This window comes from Pantherophis guttatus, chromosome 3 (assembly GCF_059756535.1).
Source record: "Pantherophis guttatus breed Tessera chromosome 3, ASM5975653v1, whole genome shotgun sequence".
Classification (NCBI taxonomy): Eukaryota; Metazoa; Chordata; class Lepidosauria; order Squamata; family Colubridae; genus Pantherophis; species Pantherophis guttatus.
Genome location: NC_142065.1, coordinates 91,486,054 through 91,512,345, shown reverse-complemented (window position 1 = coordinate 91,512,345; position 26,292 = coordinate 91,486,054). Strand labels below are relative to the sequence as shown.

The 26,292-nt window shown below is 38.8% G+C and overlaps 2 protein-coding genes across 6 annotated transcripts in view; one reads left to right on the top strand and one right to left on the bottom strand.

Annotated features, from left to right (window-relative positions):
• The window catches only part of DDX59 (DEAD-box helicase 59), a 34,998-nt gene extending 30,789 nt beyond the window's left edge, over positions 1 to 4,209 (bottom strand). Inside the window, exon 1 of one of the 2 annotated variants that reach the window (XM_034437429.3) lies at positions 4,090 to 4,209. The gene's annotated coding sequence lies outside the window, so the exon portion shown is untranslated. Of the gene's footprint in view, positions 1 to 2,997; positions 3,108 to 4,089 lie in introns of those variants that run through there. The other variant, XM_087890034.1, reaches the window with a different exon arrangement.
• Positions 1 to 26,292, top strand: part of CAMSAP2 (calmodulin regulated spectrin associated protein family member 2) — a 106,875-nt gene that overhangs the window by 17,067 nt on the left and 63,516 nt on the right. For 2 of the 4 annotated variants that reach the window (XM_087890033.1, XM_034437423.3), the window contains exon 2: positions 23,818 to 24,077. In XM_087890033.1, coding sequence (XP_087746159.1) covers positions 24,075 to 24,077 — 3 coding nt within the window. In that variant the 5' untranslated portion in view covers positions 23,818 to 24,074. Of the gene's footprint in view, positions 1 to 4,299; positions 4,913 to 23,817; positions 24,078 to 26,292 lie in introns of those variants that run through there. The other 2 variants (XM_034437422.3, XM_034437421.3) reach the window with 2 other exon arrangements.

Below are 26,292 nucleotides of genomic sequence, written 5' to 3'. Positions count from 1 at the left end.
CTTTTTGAATTTGATGCTCATTGATTCTACTTTTAATGCTACTGTCTTCATAATAGATTGATAAGGTTTCTTTGGCTTATAATTAATAAGCCAGTCAAGTGTGGTTTATTCATTAAACCATGATTTAACAAACAAAAGCTTAGCACAAGAGGTCAACTGTTCTTAAGAGCTTCAGGAAATCTCTCTGGATTTTGCACTCAAAAGATTTCTTTATGCAGTTAATCTAGCCCTGGAATGCCCTCCCTATTTGAGCAAGGCTCAGTTGTCCAGGCAGTCTAAAATGTCATGCTGGTTTGATCTGCTATTTTTATGCTCTTCATTTCGTTTGTGATTCCACTGTATAATTTTACAGTATTATTTATTTATTTATTTTTATTTATTTGATTTGATTTGATTTCTATACCGCCCTACTCCCGAAGGACTCAGGGCGGTGCACAGCCAAACAATAAAACACATACATACAAAATTTAAAAGTAGAATAAAATCAAGTTAAATAATTTTGGCTCCAACAAATTTAAAACCCCAAACTATTTAAAACCAATTTTAAAATTGAATATATAAAATGCTAAAAGATATTTAAAAATTAAAAATCTTTTATGAAAGAGGGAGAAAATTAGGCCAGGCCCGCCTGGTGAAATAATAAGGTCTTTAAAGCGCAGCGGAAGATGCACAGATCCGGGATCCTCCGTATCTCTGGGGGGAGCTCATTCCAGATAGTAGGTGCCCCCACAGACAAGGCTCTCCCCCTGGGGGCCGCCAGTCGGCATTGTTTGGCCGACGGCACCCGGAGGAGCCCCTCTCTATGGGAGCGTACCGGCCGGTGGGAGGCTATTGGTGGTAGTAGGCAGTCCCGCAAGTACCCACAAGGTCCTAAGCCATGGAGCGCTTTAAAGGTGGTAACCAAAACTTTGAAGCGCATCCGGAAGACCACCGGGAGCCGAGTGCAGCTCGCGCAGGAGAGGTGTTACATGGGAGCACCATGTCACTCCCATTACCACCCGCGCGGCCGCACTCTGCGCCAGTTGGAGCCTCCGGGTGCTCCTCAAGGGGAGCCCCATGTAGACAGTGTTGCAGTAGTCCAGGCGGGAGGTGACAAGGGCATGAGTGACCGTGCGTAACGAGTCCCGATCCAGAAAGGGACGCAACTGGCGAATCAGGCGAACCTGATGAAAAATCCTCCCGGTCACAGCCGTCAAGTGCTCTTCTAAAGACAGCTGTGAATCCAGGAGGACGCCCAAGTTGCGTGCCCTCTCCGTGGGGGCCAATGATTCGCCCCCAATAGTCAGTGATGGCACCCACTGACTATATCGGGATGTCGGAAACCACAGCCACTCGGTCTTGGATGGGTTGAGCCTGAGCCTATTCCTCCCCATCCAGATCCGCACGGCCTCCAGGAACCGGGACATCACTTCAAGGGCATCGTTGGGGTAGTCTGGGGTGGAGATGTACAGCTGGGTGTCGTCAGCGTACTGGTGGTACTTCACCCCAAAACCACGGATGATCTCGCCCAGCGGCTTCACATAAATGTTGAACAGGAGGGGCGAGACGACCAACCCTTGTGGCACCCCACATATGAGGGGCCTCGGGGTTGACCTCTGCCCCCCTGTCAACACAGACTGCGACCGGTCAGAGAGAAAGGAGGAGAACCACTGCAACACAGTGGCTTCCACCCCTAACTCTTCCAGCCAGTGCAGCATGATACCATGGTCGATGGTATCAAAAGCCGCTGAGAGATCTAACAGGGCCAGGACAGAGGAGCATCCCCTGTCCCGAGCCCTCCAGAGATCATCTACCAACGCGACCAATGCTGTTTCCATGCTGTACCTGGGCCTGAAGCCCGACTGGAACAGATCTAGATACGTCGTTTCATCCAGGTGCTGGGGGAGCTGTTGCGCGACCACACTCTCAACAACCTTCGCCACGAAGCGAAGGTTGGAGACCGGACGATAATTTACCAACATTGCCAGGTCCAGGGAAGGCTTCTTGAGGAGAGGCCTCACTACCACCTCTTTCAAGGCGGCGGGAAAGTCACCCTCACCCAGCGAAGCATTTATAATCCCCTGGAGCCAGCCTCGTGTCACTTCCCGGGAAGCCAGTACTAACCAGGAAGGACACGGGTCCAATAAACAAGTGGTCGCGTTCAGTCTACCCAGAATCCTGTCCACGTCCTCAGGGGTCACAGGATCAAACTCATCCCAGATAACATTCTCAAGACCTGCCCCTGTCTCTCCCCCTGAGACTACCCAGTCGGAGTCCAAATCTTCCCGAATCTGAGTGATTTTGTCATACAGATACTGAACAAAATCCTCGGCTCTACCCTCCAAGGGGTCCTCCCGCGCTTCCTGATGGAGCAGGGAGCGGGTCACCCTAAAGAGGGCAGCCAGGCGGTTATCTGATGATGCAATAAGAGCAGCAAAATAGCTACATTTCGCTGCTTTTATCGCCACTAGGTAATTCCTAATGTGGGATCTTACTAGTGTCCGGTCAGATTCAGAAAGACTGGCCCTCCATGTTTATGTTTATGTTTATGTTTATGTTTATGTCCATGTTTATGTTTATATTGAAACATACATGGATTATATTCCACCTGTATTATATACTCATGCCTCAAGATAGGGAAGGTTAAATTAATACTTTTTCAACTGCCTGGACAAGTCCTTCCAATTTTCTTGGCAACGATTTTCAGAAGCTGACACAGAGACAGAGGTGGTATTCAGCAGGTTCTGACCAGTTCTGGAGAACTGGAAGCAGAAATTTTGAGTAGTTCAGAGAACCGGTAAATAGATGGCCCTGCCCCCATCTATTCTCTGCCTCCCCGAGTCCCAGATGATCGGGAGGAAATTGGGATTTTGTAGTAACCTTCCCCTGGAGTGGGGAGGGAATGGAGATTTTACAGTATCCTTCCCCTGCCATGCCCACCAAGCCACACCCACCAAGCCATGCCACACCCACTAAGCCACGCCCATAGAACCGGTAGTAAAAAAATTTGAATCCCACCACTGCACAGAGAGTGACTGACTCAAGATCACCCAGCTGTCTTCACACCTAAGTCCGGATTAGAACTCAAGGTCTATCAGTTTCTAGCCTGGCGCCTTGAATCACTAGCAGCAAACCGGTTCTCTCTCATAAACAGATTCCTGAGAATTAAAAAAATATCTGAGGAAAAAAAGCATCAAAACATAGAACCAAAATCCCTTGTCAACTAAAAACCCACTTCATCACATGTACGATTTTCTGAGACTCAGAAGATGTCCATAACCATCTTAACCCTACATGAAATGGGGAAGGGAAAAAAAGCATCTTCCTAATACATTTAAATGAACCAAACCCCAGGACCGGTTAGTTAGGTGTTCCTTTCCAGGCCTCGGACATCGGTTCCAAGGCGTCCTCCTTTGCAAAAAAAAAAAAAAAGGGGGGGGTATTCCTTGTAAGCATCGCGGCCGAATTTGGTTCCCCGCCGAAGCCTCTGCTCCAGGCCTTCCAGCGCCCTCCTCCTTTTGCAATTGCGCTCTCCGGCGATCATCCCATTTATCCCGAGGGGTCCAGCCTCCCTTCTGCTCCGAGGATGCACCTCGGATGATGGGGAGCGCCCCAACCCGCATCAAGAACGGCAACTGTAAAGCCGGTCGGCCACGTGACCCACCCCGAGTCACGCCGGACGTCACGGAAAGACCGCTCCGCTTTTCTGTCCCTTCTGGTGCGCCCCCCTCTGTCTCTCCCTCCCTCCCCCAGCTCCGCCCAAGCCGAAGCCCGTTCACCATGAGGAAGGGGGCTGTGGCGAGGCAGCGGAGCGCGCATGCGTCTGCGTGCCCGGCTGCTTTTTTTTTCTTCTTCTTCCCTTCTCCTCCTCCTCCTCCTCCTCTTTTTTTTTTTTCCCCCTTCTTCCCCAGCCTAGTGCGGCTGTAGCACCGACAGCGGCAGAAACGGGAGGGGGGGAGGGAGAGCGAGCGCCGAAACGGCGGCAGGTTTTGGCAAGGCAGCCGCGTAAAAGGGCAGAGGGAGGGCAGGACGGGGCTCCTTTTGGAGCTGAGGCGCGGAAGGAAACGGAGAGGACCCGGGAGCGAAGGAAAAGAGCAACGCGCGCCACACCCAGCTCCGCCGCCTATCTTTCCTGCTGTGGCGCGCCAGGCTGGTTGGGCAGTCCCGCCGGGTCTGGAGAGCTGCTGGCCATCTCCCAGCCGCCGCCGCCGCCGCCTCCTGTTCCCCTTCCTCTTTCAGCTACTGCAGGAAAAGCCCCGCCGCCACCTCCCTCCCTCCCACTCGGACTCCTTTTCCCGCCCCCGCCGCCTTCGGTTGGAAGGGCAGAAAGAGGAGAGAGGGAATCTCTTTCGGCTCGCCGGAGAGGTGCTCCTTTTCAAGAGCGAGGACGGCGCAGGAAAGACGATCCGCCTGAGGAATCTTCCGAAGTTGCCCTTATTTTTTGCGTTATTTCGCGATTGGCGGTCGGGATCGATCGAGACAAAGCGCCCGAGGAGAAAGGAGGGAGGAAAAAAAAAAAAAGAGGGCACCCAAGCCCTTTCCACACATTCCTATGCAGCGGGGAAAGAGAGGCGGAGAGGGAGATCGCTGCCGGTGAAACGTCGCGCCCGCCTCGCTTCTTCTGCCGCAACAAAATCGAGGTCCAAACGTGATTCGGGGTTTTGACAGATGCCCGGTTTTTCCCAGCGCGGCCCCTTCCGGCAGTAGAATCATGTAGAAGATCCCTTGTAGGGGGAGGGAGGGGGAGGGAAGAGGTTCCGTGGGCCGGGGAGGGGGAGGGAGAGGGAAGAAAAAATGGGGGATGCTGCGGACGTCAAGGAGATGAAGAAGACGTTCATTGTCCCAGCCATCAAACCGTTTGATCACTACGATTTCGCCCGAGCAAAGATCGCCTGTAATCTAGCGTGGCTAGTGGCCAAAGCCTTTGGGACAGGTAGGTTGATGCTTCTTGTAGCGCCTCCTTTTCTGCCATTCTGGATTCTTGCTCTGTTTCTTTTATGGTCTAGGTGTGTAAATCACTCATCCGTTGAAGACAAGAATAATAATAACAACAAAAGGAATCAAGGAAAATAACTCAAAAGAGGCTATCGATATTATTATTGCACAATGTTCGATCATATGTTTGTGTCACTGCTACAATTGCGATTTGGGTTACAGTGAATGATGTGGATTGCCTCCCTGTGAATGATTTTTTAAAAATCAGCCCTCCCATCAGTTTGTGTGCAAAAGGTTACTTCCTTTCCGTTGACCTCCTCCTTAAATAGACCCTGTATTTTCCATTTAAATAGAGGGGGGTGGGGATAAACTGAAAACAGAAATGTTGAATTGTGTTCTTGACATCTGGGGGTTATGATTAGTCATTCAGATTAGGTGAAACACAGTTGTGTCCTTTCAAAACAATGCTCGGGGTTTTCTCCTTGTCTAATCCATTGGGAGAAGGTTGAAAGAAGTATGAAAAGGGGGAGCGTCTTTTGATTGCAAAGTAGGCTGTAGGGGGAAGAGTAGCCTTTTTCCCATCAAAGGCTTTCGGGGAATATTTATCCCCCAAAAAAGAAAAAGGAGGCGTCTCCCAAAGCATTACAAGGTGACCATCTGTCATTGTTCAGTCTCTCTCCTCTGTTTTGTTATTGTCTACTATAGAATAATGGAGAAAGAGTACCTTTCTACTTTCACCTCTTCAACTGTTGAATTTAATATAAAATGTAACAAGATAACAGTTGTGATTTGTTCCTGATAAAAGGTTAAAAGGTACCTCTCTTAGAATATGTATCCTGTGGGAAGTAGCTGTTACAAATTATCAAGTTAAGGTACAAGTGAGTAGCAAGATTTACATTCAACTGTCTGTCTGTTTGTGCAGGGTTTTTTATTATCTTTCAAGACTTTGTGTTTCCTCTTCTTTGAATGTTTGTGCCTAAAAATGCTGATGTACTGGAAATTTAGAACAATACCTAAATTTCAGAAATGGCATACTGTTATTATCTGCCACATACTATAGGATTTTACTTTGCAGGTACAATCTTGAAAAACATTTTAATTATGCATAGTGGTAATGTTGAAATAATTCTTGTCTGGTAAACAAGTGAAACCACATTCCTAAATTTCAGCTCCTAGTCACCAAAAGAGTTCAAGCATCAAGTACACAGAAATCAGGGGATGTGTATGAATGTGTGAACTGTAAGCTACAATTCTGTGTGTTGATTGTGTCCCATAGAGGCACTATGCCTCAGTGAAGTCAGTGAATAATTTCCAAGTAAATAGACACACATGACCAACTTGGAGAAATGTGTAATTTATTCTAAGATAAAGGGTTTAGTAAACATACAAGCAAGAGAGTTGACTGTTTTCTGTTTACAAACTACTCTATTGATCAAAATGCCACTATTCAGAATACTATTTTATAGACTGTCCATAGTTGTCCTGGTCTGCATTGATTTAATTAAGATTTCAAAGATAATTGAGGAAAGGATGACAAATAATGCAGTATGAAACACAGAAGCATATTATTTCTTTGCATGAAGCAAAATTTAGAAAATGATACCAGACACAGAAGACCATTATAACATCTCTCAAATCAGTTACTCTCCACACAGAGAGTCATAGGTCTTGTAAACATATGGGCTTACTATTCAGGAAAACAACAGACAATTTACCAAAATGTAAATGTGGCTTTTGTGTTATGTTTTCATAGTACTTCAATTGTTTCATTCTGGGGGAAAAAAACTTTTTGTTTTGTGACATTATTTACATCATACTTGAATTGGAACCAACATTGATCAAGAAATACTTGTTTTGATAGATCACTTTTTTTCCCTAGCCTATTGGTAGCTTTGAAATGTGCAAATATGCATTCAGAAAATGGTTGCTATGAGAGAACTGTACCATTCTTGTTGCTAAAATATCAATTGTCTCTTATCATACGGCACATTTGATGGAAGGCAAATCAAACAAGTTGCTGTCTGCTACCATTTCTAGGATGTTCCCTGCCATCTTCATTTTATTGCTATCTTTCCTGTAGCCATCTTCCATTAAGGGACTGGCTTGTGAACAGAGGTTTTATTGAACATGAAGGTAATGTTGGACACTAGTGCTTTGCAGTATATCAACTTCTTGTTGATTTTAATGAAATGTAAGAGACTACCTCCCACTATATCGCCCAAGTAACATCACCAATGAGGCTGACTTTCAATTTAGAGTAGGGCCTTCTTCATAGAAAGTTGAGGAACTTTCCTAGGGGAGGAAAAATAGCCCTAGTGATGTCTTGTTTTACTTGACAATTGGCAACATGTTTCTTCTCCTGGGCATTTACCACAATTGCTCTTGGATTGGATTCTTTGACTACTCTTTAAAATGAATCCTTGTTTTAGTTCTTCTCTAGTGGGTATAATTTTTTATTGTTTTATGGGGGTTTGTTTTACTTTTGATTCCTTTTATTAAATATAGCTTTTTAAATTTGTATTCTGCTCTGGGTTCTTTTATGGTGTCAGTGGTGGAGATGTTTGTTGTTATTGTTAAGAACTATGGTCATCAGGTTGTCCATCTTTTGCCTATTTTGATAATTGCCTCATCTGAAAATAACTACAGATCATGTTTTAGCCATTATTGTTGACAGTTTTTGGAATGGTGCATTGTGTAAATCTAGGTACTTCAGTTTGGAGTCATCGCTTTATGGCTTATTGTTGTTTGTGAGGCCACCATAATTGCTATTTAAAAAACCAGCCCATAGCAGCTCATTAGGATGTAGGAGTGAATCACCCTTCTAATTTTCGTAGAACAAAAAGCTCTTGGAGTTATGTTTGTGCATCTCTATGTCATTGCTCTGAGAATTATATTTCTTACAACACGGTTGTCAAACATAACATTCAGTGTGGTTCTTTGCCCTTTCACCTCTTTTGCTACCTTTAAAAAAGCAAAAGGACTGAGAATCTTAGGATCATACCAAACTATGGTTTCTTGAACTACGGTTTGTTATATAGGCCTTAATTAAGCAAATTTATACAAAGTACAGTGGTTGGATTCAGCCCAAAAAGCAGCCTAAGCACCTTGCGGCATAATGCAAGGCATAAATGAATCTCATCAGTGACAAATATTGAGCGGTCTCCAACCTATGTATGTAACCTATGAGATCAGTTTTGTGGAAGACAATTTTTCCATGGTTTGGGGGGTGGGGGTGGGAGGCGTGCATACTAGATCCCTTGCATGCACAGTTTAGAGTTGGGTTCACTGTGCAGCCCAGTTCCTAAAGTTCCTAAGAGGCCACTGGCTGATACTGGTCCATGGCCCAGGGATTGGGGATCCCTGTATTATTGCATTCAGGGTCATCAACATACGAAATCCAATGCCCTTTCAATTTAGGCAATCCTAAGCAGCTTTGCTTAGAAATTATTGTGTTTCTGAACACAGAATGGAACACTTATTTAGGTTAAAGAGCTGTACTGACCTTGTAAGATTTTCCTAATTCTTGTAAGAATCATCAACAGGAAATATTGCCTACTATTGGGCAATATGAAAATAGACTATACATACGTAGGTACATCCATTGTCTCTCCCCCTCCAGCAGTTGTTATCAAAACTGCTGTTTTCCTGTTACTGCTGGCAGCAAGGAGGCCAATTTGTTGCCTTCCAACTAAGTGTTATCAGTTGAATGATGGAGGAAACTGGATAAGCTCTTGGCCTTATGGAGGGTATCTTTGTGCAACATACTAACTCATTTAAACCGAACCATGGTTTATTAGTAAGCCATGCTTTTAGAACTGGTGGCAAGGAGGTGATTTATGCTGTCCATCTTCATAATTTATATAGTACTAAGCCAGGGCAGCGGTGGCTTGCTACCAGTTCACCCCAGTTTGAGTGAATTGGTAGCGGCGGCGGTGGGAGGCTCCGCCCAACCACCTGGATGCTTATGCGCATGCGCAGAAGCATTGCACGCGAGCAAGCGCGCATGAGCAAACCAGTAGCAAACTAAATTGAAACCTACTACTGAGCCAGGGGTGTCAAACTTGCGGCCCAAGGCCAGATGCATCATATGCTGGCCCCGCCCCTACCCAGTTTAGCGAAGGCGGGGAAAGTCCCAATACGTCATGCCGCCATGACAACAACGCAAGTTTGACACCCCTGTAGTAAGTAGTATTAGCAGCTTTTAAATGTCTCTCCAGGCCTTATTCTTGGAATCTTTACTGAAGTACAAATCATTGATTTGTACTGTTGGAAATGTTCATGCGTTAAGCGTATTCCTAATGTCTGGGTTAGGCCTTGTAAGATTCTGATGGGCTTCAGATAAATGTATTGAGTCTCTAGAGAAATGCTAAACAAACAACAAATAAACGTTTGGTCCTGGCCCTTACAGTGACTTCATTGTAACATTCCAAAAACCTACTGTCCCTTGGATGTGATGCCACAAAAACATTACCTCTGACAGTGTATTTTAAAGTATTTCATAGAGAGATAGAGATATGATTATCTATAATCACAGTAATGTTTATTGCAATCCTGAATTTAGATCAGTACTATCTTTGTAGGGCAGATATGGGATGGGCTTTGCATTATTATTTTGAAGTTTTATCTATGCTTATTCCATTATGTCAATAAGTGCCCTGAAGGCAAACAAAGATAATTATAAAATTAAAAACAAAGTATCCTTCAGTCTGTATTTCTGTATTTCATAAACTGCAAATAAGTTTAGGATAATTGGTGCTGTAATTACAACATAAGTTGACAATGTACTGTAGTAGGGTTCGTTTGATTTTAGTTTACGATAGTGAGTGAATTCGTCTTTTATGGTTTGAAAATTGTGTTTGATAGTTTAATACATATGGATCAAAATAATTGCGATTGAATCACCAAACCATAATTAACAAAATTAAAAGATAGCATGATTTGTATATTCAACCACTGAAATATAGATAGACATAGACATAATTTAATTAACTTTTGTTGTAAATTGCTTATTTTGGAAATGTCACCAAGAAACTTTCAGTAATCTTTTGAGTCCTATGCAGCAATCAATATGCATTGTTCAAATCAGTAGTGAAATCCAAATTTTTTTACTTCCAGTTCTGTGGATGTGGCTTGGTGGGCGTGGCTTGGTGGGCATGGCAGGGGAAGGATACTGCAAAATCTCCATTTCCACCCCACTCCAGGGGAAGGATATTGCAAAATCTCCATTCTGACCCCACTCTGGGACAGCCAGAGGTGGTATTTGCCAGTTCTCCAAACTACTCAAAATTTCCGCTACCGGTTCTCCAAACTACTCAAAATTTCTGCTACCAGTTCTCCAAAACCTGTCAGAACCTGCTGGATTTCATTCCTGGTTCAAATATAATCCAGCAGAGTGAATTGACTTAATGGCTCCATTTAGTTTGTTTTAGTAGAGCTTTATGATTTTGGAGTGTACATAGTGGAGTGACATTGTCATTTTTGAAAGGTAGGATTTAGATTCAAGCTGCATTGTTTCAAAAATGATGGGTCTAGAATATCTTCTGCCAAATAAATTTTCAGAAATTTGGCTCCAGGAATACAGTTTTGGCTAGGGACTTCAGACCGACTGGGAATTGCTTTGAATTTTGGTCAACTAGCTTGAGTTTTGGAGAGAAAAAAAATCTGCTATAGCATGTTAAACCATTACACCTAAAAAGTTAGGTGAGTGGCCTTATTTTATAGCATCCTAAAGCTATGTCATATAATCTTCCCTTATTGAATTTAATGGGACCCTCTTTCTGAATAGACACATATAAGATAGCATTTTAGCAGCCCAAAATTGTAGATCCTACTAACCAAATCTGGTTAAATTGACTAACCAAAGTCAATTTTCCTATTGACTTTGCTTGTCAGAAGGCAGCTGAGAAGGTTACAAAAGGTGATCACACAGCCCCAAGACAGTGCAGCTATTATAAATACATGCCAGTAGCCAAACACCAAATTTTGATCACATGACCATGGGAATGCTGCAATGGTCAGATGTGAAAACCAGTGATAAGTCAGTTTTTTCAGTGCCATTTTAACTTGGAATGTATACAGAGAGTGGGAGTCGGCATTGGGCCTGGCCAGATGTGAGGCATTGCAACATGATGCAAGACCAGTGGAGGAGCCCAGAAAAGCCAGCAACCCAAGAGATGCTGGTGTGAAGATAGTTCACTCCCCACGGTGCACCAAGGCTAGACATGTAAGCACCAAACAGAATGAACTAGCAATCTAGGCTGTCAGGACTGCACTGTGTGTCTAGCTTGTGTAGATTTCCCTGACATTTCCTGTCCTTACGCTAAATAAATAAAATAATTTGAATGGTCACTAAAAATATGGTTGTAAATCAAGGATTACCTGTGCTGTTTCAAAGTACCTGTTTTTGTTTTAAAGTGTAATTAGAAGCATAAGCATCATTTTAACCTACATAGCAATATCCATAACAACAAGCTGTAAGGTATCAGAGTGACATGTATATAATGAGATCATCATTCAGATGTGATTTACAATATGTCACAGAAGTGAGTACACTCCCTCACATTTTGTAAATATTTAAGTATATCTTTTCATGTGACAACACATGTCATGTACTCACTTTTGTTGCCAGCAGTTTAGACATTAATGGCTGTGTGTTGCGTTATTTTGAGGGGACAGCACATTTACACTGTTATACAAGCTGTATACTCACTACTTTACATTGTAGCCAAGTGTCATTTCTTCAGTGTTGTCACATGAAAAGATATACTTACATATTTACAAAATGTGAGGGGGTGTACTCACTTCTGTGATATACTATATGTCGCAATGTTTGTTACAAGTATGTACACTGAAGAATTTGCATGATGACATTGTTGTATACTTGCCATCCTTTGCTCCCTCATTGATGCCTGTGTGACTTGTGTGTGCCTGCATCTGCGTAAAGCAAATGCTAAATGAATTGCTAATATAAATACTTCAGCAACTCCATAAATAATAAATAGAAATTGTTTTCATTTGTCAGAGATTTCTCACTTTACAGCATGACCTGTTCAACCCATCCCACTGATAGGTTAATGCTTTCTACGAAGCATTAAATTTGAAATTAATTCTCATTGCACCTGAAATAACAAGGGGCTTCCTACTACAATAATTACTTATGTGTTAGCTTGAAATCTTGTAGCATGAAAGAACAAAGGATTTTGGACAGTGCTCTTGGAAAGAAGTCTAGGACCAAAAGTTAAATCTTAATAGAATGGTTCGTACTTTTTTCTAAGAACTCAGGACAACTACAAAGCTAGGTACTCAAATCCATGATGTGATTTGCTTGCTTTGACCAAACTTGCAGTTTGAATTGAGCTACTGTTGTTTGTAAATCATGTTTTAGAGCTCAGCTAGTTTGCGAACCTTGCCAGTTGTGGGTATATATACAATAAATATTTTATTAGGCTAGCTCTGGATTAAAGCAATGTGTGAATGTGACCATTATAAACATAAGGCAGCATTTCTTCTACAGACATGTCTTAATTGGTTGCATGTTGGCATGGCTTTTATATCAGACCGTAACCCTGAACTAGTTTCAGAGGATTTATTAAATGTATTGTCAAATCTGTTATGTGTTCTATGAAGGATCCATTTGTCACGAAGTCTTTTTACCTGGTTCACATATTTTACCGAGTCATTGTTTGCTTAACTGTAGAAATATAACAACTGAAGTCCATGCAGTGGACTTCAAAATTGCTTGTGTTGGCACGATAAGGCAAATCATATATTGTAAATCATATTGTGACTTAGAACAATTTTTCTCAACTTGATGCCTGTCAGAAAACCACCAACCAGATTAAGAGTACTCACATTACGGTATGCTATGACTACAACATAATCTATATTGGAACTACAACTCTCAAGAATTCTGTAGCATACCCAGTGGAGAAACACTCAAAGTTAGTGTTCTAACATATTGTGACAAACCATCAGGTTTGGAAAACTAATGTAGACCTCTGACAATATCAGGAATAAAAACTTCCATAAATTACAAGAGGTAAAAAAATTGAGTATTCCATGATTTGCAAGAGTATGAGAAGGAAGATTAAATTCATTCCCCTGTGCAGCATTTCTGAATTTTCTTTTCCCAGAAAAGATACTCCACAGAGGATGTCCCACTGTTAGGTCTAGTATGATTCCTAAAGGCTGCAAAAATTAATATGGCAGAGTAGTTTTAAGTGTCACTTATTAAGTTTTCCTTCTCCAAAGGAGTCATTCTGCTTGTCCCTTCAAATAACTTATTTAAAATCAGTTGCATAATAACATGAAAATACCTGAGTTGTCTAAAACTTTTCAGGTAATTGATTGGGCAAAGTTTAAAGACAAAGAATTGCTGCTTAAACTAAGGGAACCTTCTAGTGGCATTTTATTATGCAGGAATCTGTTGCTTTAAATAAATTTATTCATGTATATATTTATGTATAACAGCAGTCGGGAACGTGCCATCAGACCAGTCAATGTGGATAAAAATTAGAATGTTGGACAGACAGATTTAATTTGCACAATAAAGTAATTATTAGTTTATTGGCCTTTCTTTTCTTTTCTTTCTTTCTTTCTTTTTTTTTCTTTTCTTTCTTTCTTTCTTTTTTTTTTTTGCTAATATGATGAATAACCTTGCTCCATATGGCTTATTCAGTTAACTTTGGAACATTTAAAATCGTTCTTCGTAGTAACAAAAGGTATATAACAGTTTTCTTCCTGACTTCTTGAGATGCTTCTTTGCTCTGTTCTGGTTGCCTATCTAGATGAGGGTGGGGGTTGTTCTGAGATGAAGATATTCCTATGTCTATCTGTCCTTTCCATTTGAACAATCTTCCGCAATGGTTTTGTCCTTGACTAACTGCTTGAGGTCAGCAGTTTGCTGAATAAGGAGGAGTACATTGAATTTCAATCCAAGTGAGACACAGTTATTTCATAGCAGTTAGCTCTGCTCCTGAACAAGGAATCATAGGTGACTGTGGGGGAAGGGACAACAATTTATGACACTGCATCGTGATATCATAATTTGACTTGTGCGGTTGCATCAGGCATCATGTCATTGCACAATTGCAACAGTTGCATGATATACAGGTAGTCCTCGACTTAACAACAGTTCACTTAGTGACCGTTCAAAGTTACAAAGGCCCTGAAAAAAGGGAGTTATGACTGTTTTTCACATTTACGACCATTGCAACATCCCCGTGGTCATGTGATCAAAATTCACATGCTTGTCAACTGACTCATGTTTATGACGGTTGCAGTATCCCAGGGTCATGTGATCACCTTTTGCGACCTTCTGACAAGCAAAGTCAGTGAGGAAACCAGATTCACTTAACAACTCTGTTACTAATTTAAGAACTGCAGTGATCCACTTAACAAGTGTGGTAGGAAAAGTCGTAAAATGGGCCAAAATACACTTAACAAATGTCTCACTTAGCAATAGAAATTTTGGGCTCAATTGTGGTCATAAGTCAAGGATTACCTGTAATGGTGTGCATCTTTCTAACATTACTGGGACATATTACAGATGTTTGTGCAAAGTATAGAGATGAATAATTAATGTGCTCTTTTGACTACCCTGGATCTTAAAACTTCTCCAGAGTTTACTAGTGGAACCCATAATCTTTTTTTAAAAAAGTATTCAGAGAGTTACATTATATATAATCTGCTCCTCCATATAAAGTAGACTAAGTAGAGTGCAATCAAAAGACACATAAAGAAGCAATAATTAACTTTTAATTACTAGGCACCCAGAGCCAATGTTGTGTACTGAATAAGGTATTGCGCTGGCAATGGGAGAGGCAGTTTCTGTTCTCCTTCAGCTATAGAAGCTCACCAGGTGAAGTTAGGCCAATCATGTTTAGCCTAAATACCTGTCAGGATTATTGAAATGGAGAAGACTCAGGAGAAGGAAACATGTATGTCATCTCAAGTTCCAGAATGAAGAATGGCATGTAAATCTTATAAATAAAATAAAAAATATAGTGAAACAGGAGCATTTGATCTATTCTGGATGATCAAACTGATGCTCCAATTTCCTATGGAATTTCTATATTGGTCCAGTATAAAAGTATTTTAATATGATAAGGTTACTTGCCCTTGAAATAAGTTTGAATATTCGTATTTGGTTTCCATGTGGCAGCTGTATTCATTTTTTGAATTATCCATAGAAATATTTAGAATTTTTATAATACAGCAGACATACTAATTACTCATTTTATTTCTGGGTTGAATATGATATGTTTATATCCCAAGTATGATATATAGCTTGGATCTTAGGTGCTTAAGGGAAGACCTTGTTCCCTCCCTGCGTTACTAAATCACAAGATATAATATAGCAGCAGCATGTTATATTGCCAAATGCTACAAGTAAATCTTTTTGGGTGACTCTAAATAGGACTGAAAGTACAAAATGTGCTGAAAATTAATGGTACTTCGAATTTCACTTGTCTACTGAAAGTGTGTGTTATATTTGTTAGGTTTTTCCCTTCCATTTTTTTTTCAGGATCTCAAGGTAATATATGTAGTATTCCCTCCTCCATTTTTTGCCCCCACAACAAACATCCTATGAAGCACATAGGATTACATCAGGGATGGGGAAACAATGGCCCTTTTATGACTCGTGGACTTCAACTCCATAGCTCAGGAATTCTGAGAGTTGAAGTCCATAAGTCATAAAGGGGCCATCATTCCCCACCTCTGGATTACATAGTGAGTTTCTATTGCAGAGGTTGGACTTCAAACTAGATCTTCTAGGCCAGGGATGTCAAACTCGTGTCATCACAGCGTCATCACGTGATGTATCGTCACTTTTTCCCCCTTCGCTAAACCAGGCGTGGGCATGGCCAGCGCGTGACGCATCCAGCCTGCAGGCCGTGAGTTTGACAGCCCTGTCCTAGGCCCTAATTTGGACCTTAATCCAGTGTTTCTCAACCATGAAAACATTAAGATGTGCAGAATAAATTAAATAAATAAATAAATTAAAAACATATAAGGACATCTTAAATGAAGAAGGAAAACTAAAAACAAGAGAAGAATTGAGAATGCAAAATGTGGAAATAGAGTGGTGGTCATATTTGCAATTAAAATCCAGATATAAATCTGATATGGAAAAAACTGGAATTCAAATGGAACCAAATCAGTTGGATAAAATTTTATTAGGCCCCAATGAGAAATTAATAACCAAAATTTATAATTTTCTATTGGAATATAAACTAGCAGAGGAAGTAGTTAAAGAGAATATGATCACATGGGCGACGAATTTTGGGTATGCAATAGAATTAAATAAGTGGGAAAATTTGTGGAAAAATATTAATAAATTAACATTATCTGTACCATACAAAGAAAATGCTTATAAATTGTTCTATAGGTGGCATCTACCACCGGCGCGAATTTCTAAAATGTTTCCTGGCACATCTCCACTCTGTTGGAAATGTAAAGCGCATAAAGGGACATATTATCATATATGATGGTCATGTTCCAAAGCTAAAAAATTCTGGAACAATATAAAAATGCAACTAGAACAAATAATAACTCAAAAGGTGCCATTAAAGCCAGAAACTTATTTATTAGGAATACCTACAAGCAAATATGAAAAAGAAATAATATATTTAATAACACACATTTTGACTGCAGCAAGAATTATATACGCACAAAATTGGAAACAAGAAGAGGTCCCGACTCAAGAGAAATTAATATCCAAAATTATGGAATGCGCTGAGATGGATAAACTTACCAAGGAGATCCAAGGAAAAGAAGAATCTGAATATTATTTAGTCTGGCAAAAATGGTATAAATGGTTAGAGGGAAGTGAAAAAAGAAGAGAAGAAGAAAGAAAGAGAAATTGAATAAAAGAAAAGATATCAATAGAGTAAAATAAAGTTTTAAATCAAATGAAATTTAAGAAAGAGACACGAGATATCAATAAAATAATATCATTATATAAGGTGAGAGAAATATTGTATATTGAAGAATATAGGATATTGATATTGTAACAATTCAGATATTATAGGTAGATGTTATAAAGATGATGTTTGTTGTAAATTGTTTTACTTGCATTTATAAATGTATTATGTGGTTTCTTAAATTAATAAAAATTTAAAAAAAAAAAAAGATGTGCAGAATTCTAACTGCTGCCTGGGGAATTCTGGGATTTGAAATCCACAAATATTAAAGTTGCTAAGGTTGAAAAACACCGCCTTAACCATTAGAATAATACATTAGAACAAGTGTTGGATACCCTATAAATTTTAGATAGTGCTTCCTTATTTCTGTCTATCTTTATATTTGGATTCATCCTTATGTAGTAATTGTACATTGAAAAAATAGACTATCTTCTGTAGATTTCTCTAAATTATGTTTTTGAAATTTCCCACCAGTTCCCAGTTTTAAATTGCAGTGTGGTACATTGCTTTTAGAAATGGATGGATGGGGGTGATATAATTTGAATATAAATTGAGATGAAAGAGAAAAAAATCTCTTTCAATTAATTTTATTTGTCTCTGTGAGCAATTTAGTATGGCTGTTCAAAGAACTTTGTTTACTTTTGCACTTGGGAACATTTTGTACTATATAGAGCAGACGCATAAGGGAACTGTAGCAACCCAGCACTGTTGTTACAGGAAAGGAGCTCAACTGAAGATTACAAGGATGAGGCAGGAAGAGCCTGGAATTGTTCCATCACATCTGGAGAGGGAAAATGTAGAGCTCCACTCCTAAAAAAAAATAGCAAAGCTGCCCATCAGGGTATTATAGTAATTTTTGCAATGCAAACTTTGATTTTTCTTTATGCCAAAGCTTCTTTAGGATAGTAGGAGGTTTGGGCTGTCCACCTATAATCAAGACTTAGTCTTTCTGTGGTCAGTGTCTTCTGAAAATGGAACGCAAATCGCTTCCTGATGTTATCTTCTTATGTCTGGAATCAGCTGGGCTGATAATCATAACCAGCATTATATTTATGGTGAGTTAGATTGCCCAAACCGCTAGTTAAACTGCTTATCAACTTTATATTCTGACTTCAAAGCTCTCTGGAATAGAGGCGAAATCTCCACAGAGCATTCATTTACCAAATTTAGTATGGACTTCCTAGTGAACTGTGAACTTGAAGTGAGAGCTTGTTCATAAATCCCTTCATGCTGTAAAGAAACTTACTGTAAAAATGCCATTATAATACCATCTGCAGCAGAGGTGAAATCCAGCAGGTTCTGACAGGTTCTGGAGAACCAGTAGCAGAAATTTTGAGTAGTTCAGAGAACCGGCAAATACCACCTCTGGCTGGTCCCAGAGTGGGAATGGAGATTTTGCAATATCCTTCCCCCAGGAGTGGGGAGGGAATGAGGATTTTGCAGTATCCTTCCCCTGCCACTCCCACCAAGCCATGCCCTCAAAGCCACACCATGCACACCAAGCCAGGCCCACAGAACCGGTAGTAAAAAAAACTTGAATTTCACCACTGATCTGCAGGTCCTATTCTTATGAAAATGGAAATAAGAATGCCCAAGTATCCAATATTCAGAATGAATATGAATTAAAAATCCATATTTCAGTAAGCTGTTTGTAACATTATTTTACATACTGGATTGTTTCTTCCTTAATGCCAACTCATTAACCTAAAATCAATGGCAACTGTAGGGGCTTTTTTAAAAAAAAGTCAACATGGCAATTATGGTAGAATGATCAAAACCCTGCCTCTTTGTACATATATGCAATGTTGACAAATAGCACTGATGATGTTACCTAGTTGAGTAAGTGCTGCATAAAGTTTTCATGAAATTAAAAAAATGTTACTGATTTGTCGAGCCTGTTGTACTACCATAAACCATGATTTATTTATTACAATCATTTATATGCTATCTTCTCACTAAGCTTTAGGTAGCTTACAGTATGAATATCTCAAAAGCTTGGTCTTTATCAAAGCCACAGAAAAGGGGCTGATCCAGAAATAGTCCAAAATTTATGAACATGAATATTGACATTAGCTTAAATATAACATTTGAGCTCGAGTAATGTCTACTCGAGCTCAAATGTTATATTTAAGCTAAAGTCAATATTCATGTTCATAAATACAGTCCCAAGTATTCAAAAAGAATCAAACTTAAAACAGCAACAAAAATTAGGCCGCCCTTCAATTTTCATTCTATTTGGTTAAATAAAAAATAATTTTGTAATAATCTGTCCTCCTGTTTCACATTTAAGTTTTGTTTAGTATAAACCCATCTTGTTTACTTGTACTATTTATTGGACAGTAAATTTCTGAATGTCTTAATTTAGCTTTGATATCAATCCCACTAGGTAAACCAGATCATGAAATTGATCCACAGGTTCACACACCAAGTGATTGACTATATCAACACACACCAACTATAATATCAGAATCTTGCAAATCTGATTGTTCTGTACCTCCTTCGTTCTTATACTCCTGTGAATTGGAGAGGTTAATATGTCTGAACCGTTTCTAAACATTATCTGGAAGTTCTGGACTTTGAGCCACTTTTGCCTAGACAAGAAACCCTGGGTATCTCTAACATCATGTTCTTTATGTGTGATGAATGTATGCTTGAAATTCTCATAATTTTCTTCAAAATGTATACAGACTGTGTATATCATATTGTTTTCATATTTTTTATTGGAAAAAGTAATACTTGAAAGGAGGGGTTCCCAAACTTTCTCAGTTCTAATTTTTCCATGGTGCCTTTAGGTCAAAAGAAATACCAAACAGTTCCATTGATTAAATACTGTAGTAAGGTCAAAAATGTAAAGTATCGTGCAGTGCCCTTTGAGTTTGCAGTGGCACTCTAAAATGCCACAGTTCACAATTGGGGAACTATCACTTAATAGAGAATAACAAATGTATTCAAGAAAAACTAGTAAGCACACTGGAGGCGAGATTGGAATTAGTTACTGCTTATTTTATATTGAAGATAAACCAAGTGATTTGTGTTCTTTTCCCAAATTCATTTATATATGTGTCCTGCTTCAGGTTTCAATTACACATTCCACTGTTGCTATGGAGATTAGCAATTTACTGGAAGTTAGGAGATAACAGCAGTCAATGAATGTAAACCAAACAGTGTGCAGAAGAAAGCTTGCCTGGGTAGTTTCAATTTCAGTAGGAATGCACAGAAGAGAAGTCAAATCCAGTCAGAATATCAAATAGCCAAGTCAGATTTGTCAGCCAGCCCAATATGAGAGTTTCATGAGCAGGGTTCACAGGAATGACACGCCAAAGGAGGAAATCAGTTATTTCCAGGACAGGAACATGGGTCAGAGCTGCCTCTTAAATCATGCTGTAGCCAACTGTCTTTAATCAAGAGGGTTATTCCCTTGCTTGGCAAGGAGTCTCATAGAACATTTTTTTTCCTCTGCTCTTTTCTCTAGTTGCTGGATGTAGGGCTGGGAGGCCTAATGTCATCATCTTAATGCTGGTACATTTGATGAGTCTCAGATCTTTCTTGGTTTTGTGTCTCCTGAGGCTGACATTCCATAGGTTCTGCTGGAGAAGCTTCTTCAAAATCAGATTCAGAGACTGAGTCCAATGCCAAGAAAGTATGTTAGGCATTAATGAAGCAAAACCAAAAGACTTCAAAATTTGAGGAACAAATCATGCTAACTCACAACATCTTTACATTAAATCTATGGTAGTAAGCTATGGGGTAAAGAGAACATCATGTACATTCAGGCAAATGCACATCATTTGGCTTACTAGCATCATTGCATGTTTTTATAAGTGAGACAATACACATCCTTTCATGTGTGATTCAGTGCAAAGGTCACATCTTTGCCTTAAAGGGCTTATGCCTGTATTAATTGCAGTGTGTTTGTGTGTATTTTAAGTAGTTTAGTTTTAGGGAGGAGTAGTGTAGCTTTAGTTGTATGATTTTTTTGAAATTGTTAGCACTGTATTCCTTTTGCTTGTGGAAACACACTTTAAAGGACTTGGTTTTAAAAGTGGCATAGGTTTCTTTTTTAGTAAAAAATTATTACCTTTGGATGACCTGTGCTAGCTGCAACAAAAATTGATGCAAGTTATTTTTATATAGACATGCCAGAGGATAGAACATGTACATTCAGAGCTTACTGAGTTCCCTCAGCAAGGGTTACACTCATATCACATAATCCTCATCAGAATGAACATCTGGGACATTATGGGAACCATAATCATGGTGCTAAATGTCAAAATCTACTTCAACTAAATAATTTAGGGAAATTCTCCCCAAACATGTTCTAAGATTATTCTTATGCTACTTATAAGTTAAATATGGCGGTGGCTATATTTTTTTGGAAGGGAGGAATGAAGGGCAAACCCAAAAAGGGGCAAATTGAAAAGAGTTTCAGGACAAAAAAAAAATCATGTTTACATTTATAATTTTGCTTTACACACACACACACACAAACTTTATAAGATTGCATATTCTAATAAAATATCTAAAATAAAATACTGTAAGTTTATCAACACAATTCAATTTCCATATTTTTCACCTGAATATGAAAGATTGTGCATTCAGTGATATATTTGTGCAATAAAAGTTAAAATGACTTCGTCCTTCAAAGTGTTAGATTGGAGAAAGCAAGTATATTTGCAATTGTCATCTTCTTACTTGTTCCAAGTATTCATTAAAAAGAATCGTAAAACGCCTTTCACTAAAAATAATCTTTATTGATAATAACTGGCAGAGTCCAAGATTAAAGTTTGTTCTAGGGTATATATATATATATATATATATATAAAGATTCAGCTTCTAACAGTGGAAGAATTCGTTTTAACTCTGTCTAAAAGTTTCATAATATTCTACATGGTGGAACATTTTTTGTTAATACTGTTCTATCATGTTTTTGGTGTTTATATAAATCAATTATAAGTGATTTGAAAGATTTGTTATCAGATAATTTTTTTGCAACATTGTACAGCTTTTGGGTGAGAAAAGTGGTTTAATCATTTGGCCTGATATTTTTTTCAGTTATTGTAGCCAGTCAGAGGTATTTGAAAAGGCAGATAGTGCTGGCAGAGTTTAAAGAAGTCCTCCAACTTCAGTCTTCAAAGCATCTTCTTAAACCTATTAATTTATGTAGTAGTTCTGTCACGTATAGTTTGTGTTTCTTCATATTCCAGGCTGAAGAGTTGAATTGGCAAGTCATAAATTTAACAAGTAGGCCTTGTTTCCACAGCTGTCCTGTTCTTACTGAAGTAGTACACTGTTTCTATATTATATCACTTCTAACACAGACTCGTAGAATTCTCTTCCTCACAGAATAAACCAGCATGTTGGGGAACTTATTAATTTATGTGGCTTCTTTATTTATTTAATGGAGTGAGTTTCATATGAACTCCCCCCCCCAAGCTGTTATAACCTCCCAGGAGTTTATAAATTGAATTTAAAATAGATTTTTATTCAACACTTTTTAATTCTTGAAAGTAGAAAAGTTGCTCTAATAGTTGGATAGGGAAATGGTTGTATAGGGAGAGAGAGAGAGAAAGAGAAAGAATGTTTAAGAGATGTATATTTTGAAGCTATCTCCCCATCACTACCAATATATAATTTTATTAAAGATGTTTAAATTCTGGACAGAATTCAGTTGAAACCTCTGCTGGTTTCATATTTTGTATTTCTTATTCTTGCAAAACTTGTATTTATTCTATATATTTTATCAATTTCTGCCTCTGAATCCTCATTCCAATTTTTTTTTTTAATTGCTAAAACTGTAAATAACCTTCTGGAATTGCTCTAAATATCAAACAAAATTCCTTCTCTTTCAATTCCAATACAGCCAGATTCTCTTTTGAACTTTCTCTTACTTATGTCTTACTTTTGAGAATTTGTACGTTGTTATTAAATGGTTTTACATTTCCAGACACTTGGTTTACAGAGCTTTCTAACATTTTAACTTCTTTTTTAACTACTCTTTCATCTTTAAAGATCTTTCATTGATTCTTTAGCCAAAAGCTATGAATTTGGTATTGATAAGTATTGATAAGTGATTTAGTCAATTTAATATCAAATTATTTTACTAATTTACTACCCAGTTTTTAAAAATATGTTTAAAGTTTATGAATACAAATATAAAAAACTAATACAAACTAAGAGTACAAAAAGGCAAGAGAAAAAAAATAATAAAATAAAAAGATATATAAAAACACGACTTCCCCCTCCCTCCAGACAAGTACAGACAATTAATTATCACTTCTAATATTTCAATAAAAGAGCTCTTCTTCCTATATCTCATCTCTTTATCAATGAACATATTTTTTACATCCATTCCTGGTTAAGCTTTTTGTCAAATCCCTTTAAACCTTTTATTTCTCTTTGTAATCCATAAAGAATGTTAACCCAACAGGTGAAATGTTCTTGTCCTGTTGCTCAGAAAATCTCTGTTTAGCTGTAATATCGACTACATTGTGGATGTGAGCCTAGTTTAAATTCCTCACTCCCAGTCCCTTAATTCAGAAGCCAACCAAAAAATCTTAATTTCTGCTGTTTTTTCACAAGGAGCACCTATCTAGAGTACAAGTGGACGATCTCACAAACTCTCCTTTATCCCACTGGCCAAAATTCACCACCTGGCAGTCAGTTTTCTCTATAACACCATCCGCACTTGTTCAGAGATATCTTGGTTCATCATGAATCCTCTCCAGAAACTTTGAAGCTATCTTTTCCCATCATCATACAACCACCCAAATTACCAAATTATTACCTTCTAAGAAACAAGAGAAGTCTTGGCAAATTTTGCATATAATTTTAATGTTTTGCTTAGTGAAATTTAGACATTGATGCTGATATTACAGCAATTATTAAGTCATTTTGATGTATTATGGCTATTTAGAACAGATTATGTACTTGTTCTGAGAATTAGTCATTTTTAACTCAAGGCATGTGTGTTTTTTTCCAGAAAATATACCAGATGAGCTTCGAGAACCATTTTATACAGACCAGTATGACCAGGAACATATTAAGCCTCCTGTGGTTAACTTGCTGCTGTCTGCAGAACTTTACTGTCGTGCGGGAAGTCTCATCCTGAAGAGCGATGCTGCCAAGCCTCTCCTGGGTCATGATGCTGTTATCCAAGCTTTGGCACAAAAAGGCCTCTATGTTACGGACCAGGAGAAACTGGTAACAGAGAGAGACTTGCATAAGAAACCTATTCAGATGGTGAGTGTTGGCATTTCTGTGTTAGTTCTTGATTGTTCCTTGCAGTATTAGTACTCTTAGCAGCACTACAGTTTTTTCCCCCCCAGTTTCAATAAATTGACAAGTAAAATATCATAAACCGAAGCTACAAAATAGCTATAGAGTTGAAGAGATGAATTATATAGTTCTTTCCTATTGCCCCTAATAGCTTGAATCATTCCAGTTGAAAAATCTTGATAATTGAAAAAGATGGGTGTTTTGCATATTTATTTTAGATTTTTGTCTCGCTTATACATATTTGGATTCAAATTTAGTAAGAATAGTCAGTGCAATTACATCAGTGGGACTACTTAGGCATGATTGGATGACTTAAATGAATCTATTCTAAATCTGGATCCTATTTCCCATGATTTCCTGTTTTGATTAAAAAAGTGTAACTTATCTGTCCATATAGGTCTGTTCATTTATATTTTGATTAAAACATGTTGAAATGGCTTTGCATATTTTATTTAAATTTTGGGTTGGAAGCTGTTGATATCAAATAACTATTTTAAAGAGGTTATGAGCCGTGGTGGCACAGTGGTTAGAATGCAATATTGCAGGCTAATTCTGCCGACTGCCAGCAGTTTGATTCTGACCAGTTCAAGGTTGACTCAGCCTTCCCTCCTTCCGAAGTCGGTAAAATGAGGACCCAGATTGTTGGGGGCAATATGCTGACTCTGTAAACCACTTAGAGAGGGCTGTAAAGCACTATGAAGTGGAATATAAGTCTAAGTGCTACTGCTACTGCTATTCAGTTTGAATATTACAGTTGTAAGTAACTGAACTGCATGCAAATGTAGAAATACAAACATTGTGGAAATATTTCAGTGACTTTTTCTGATGCCATCACTCAGGTATTTGGCAAGTACTTGCCTTAAAATCAGCATCTCTTTAGCTGAATGAACAGTGTAGGATTAGAGTCAATATTATAGCAGATATTATATATAATATTAGATAATATTATAGTATTTTACTCTGCATCTTGGATGAAGGGGTAGCAGTATTAAGAAGTACTGATGTTTTTAAACTGATTATTATATAATTCAGTTGATATAATCTGGATTTTTAGTGACAGAAAGGATGAAAAGTTGGAGCTTTTAAAATCCAGAATTTAGTCCGAGAATGTTTGATATCTATGTTTAGTTTTTCTATCCAGTATGCGGTTGCAAAAAAAAAAAAAAAAAAGTTGGATAGAATTTGGTATATTCTCTGCTTCCATGGGATAACAACTGCCTCCAATTAGCTGGCACAGAAGACAACAAGGAAGCATTGCCAACATTCTTTGCAGTGCTCAACAATTCTGTGCCCAGCATAATTGTTTGGGAGAATAGCTGTTGAGAACAGTTCATTATGAGTAAGACTTTTTTGATGGTGTAGGGAAAGAGACACAGAGCATATCTTAGAATAATTAAACAACCCACCCCCAAAAAAGCTTGAGAATGTTTCCCTATTCAAAATAAATTAAAATTGGATAAATGAAAAACCTTTTACTAAGATCTTTGGTAGGAGTGCCTAAGCATAAACCGACACAAATACATCATGGGGTAAATGCATGCATCCATAAAATCCAGATAAAGCCACCTGCTCAGGTAATCTGCTTAAATGATAGATTAGAGACAAAAGCAATCCTATGAAATAAACCTTGGCCCATAAAGGATTGTTAATGACATCTAAAGCATAAGAAAACAGGCAAAAGGGCAAGAACATTTCGTTGTAAATTGTGGAATTGAGAGAAAAGTATCATAGGCTTTTTCTCTCTCTTTACCTTGCTATACTTTCCTCTTCTACAGCATTTTGATACATTTTGATCAAAGTATGAATGCCTTTGTATACATGAGCAAACACTAAATCAACAGGACAATGCAAACAAAGGAAATTATAGCAACAATGGCAGAAGGAACCTCCTTGATGAGCTTTGGTGATCAAGGGTTTTAACCATTATAAGGCTTTTTGTGTTAAAGCTATACAGGTAGTCCTCGACTTATAACAGTTCGTTTAATGACCATTCGACAATAGAACATTGCTGAGAAAAGTGACTTACGACCACTTTTTATGTATGACCATTGCTGCATCCCTATGGTAACCAAATCAAAATTCAGACGCTTGGCAACTGACTCATATTGCATTGTCCCTGGGTCATGTGATCACCTTCTACAACCTTCTGACAAGCGAAGTCAATAGGACAGCCAGATTC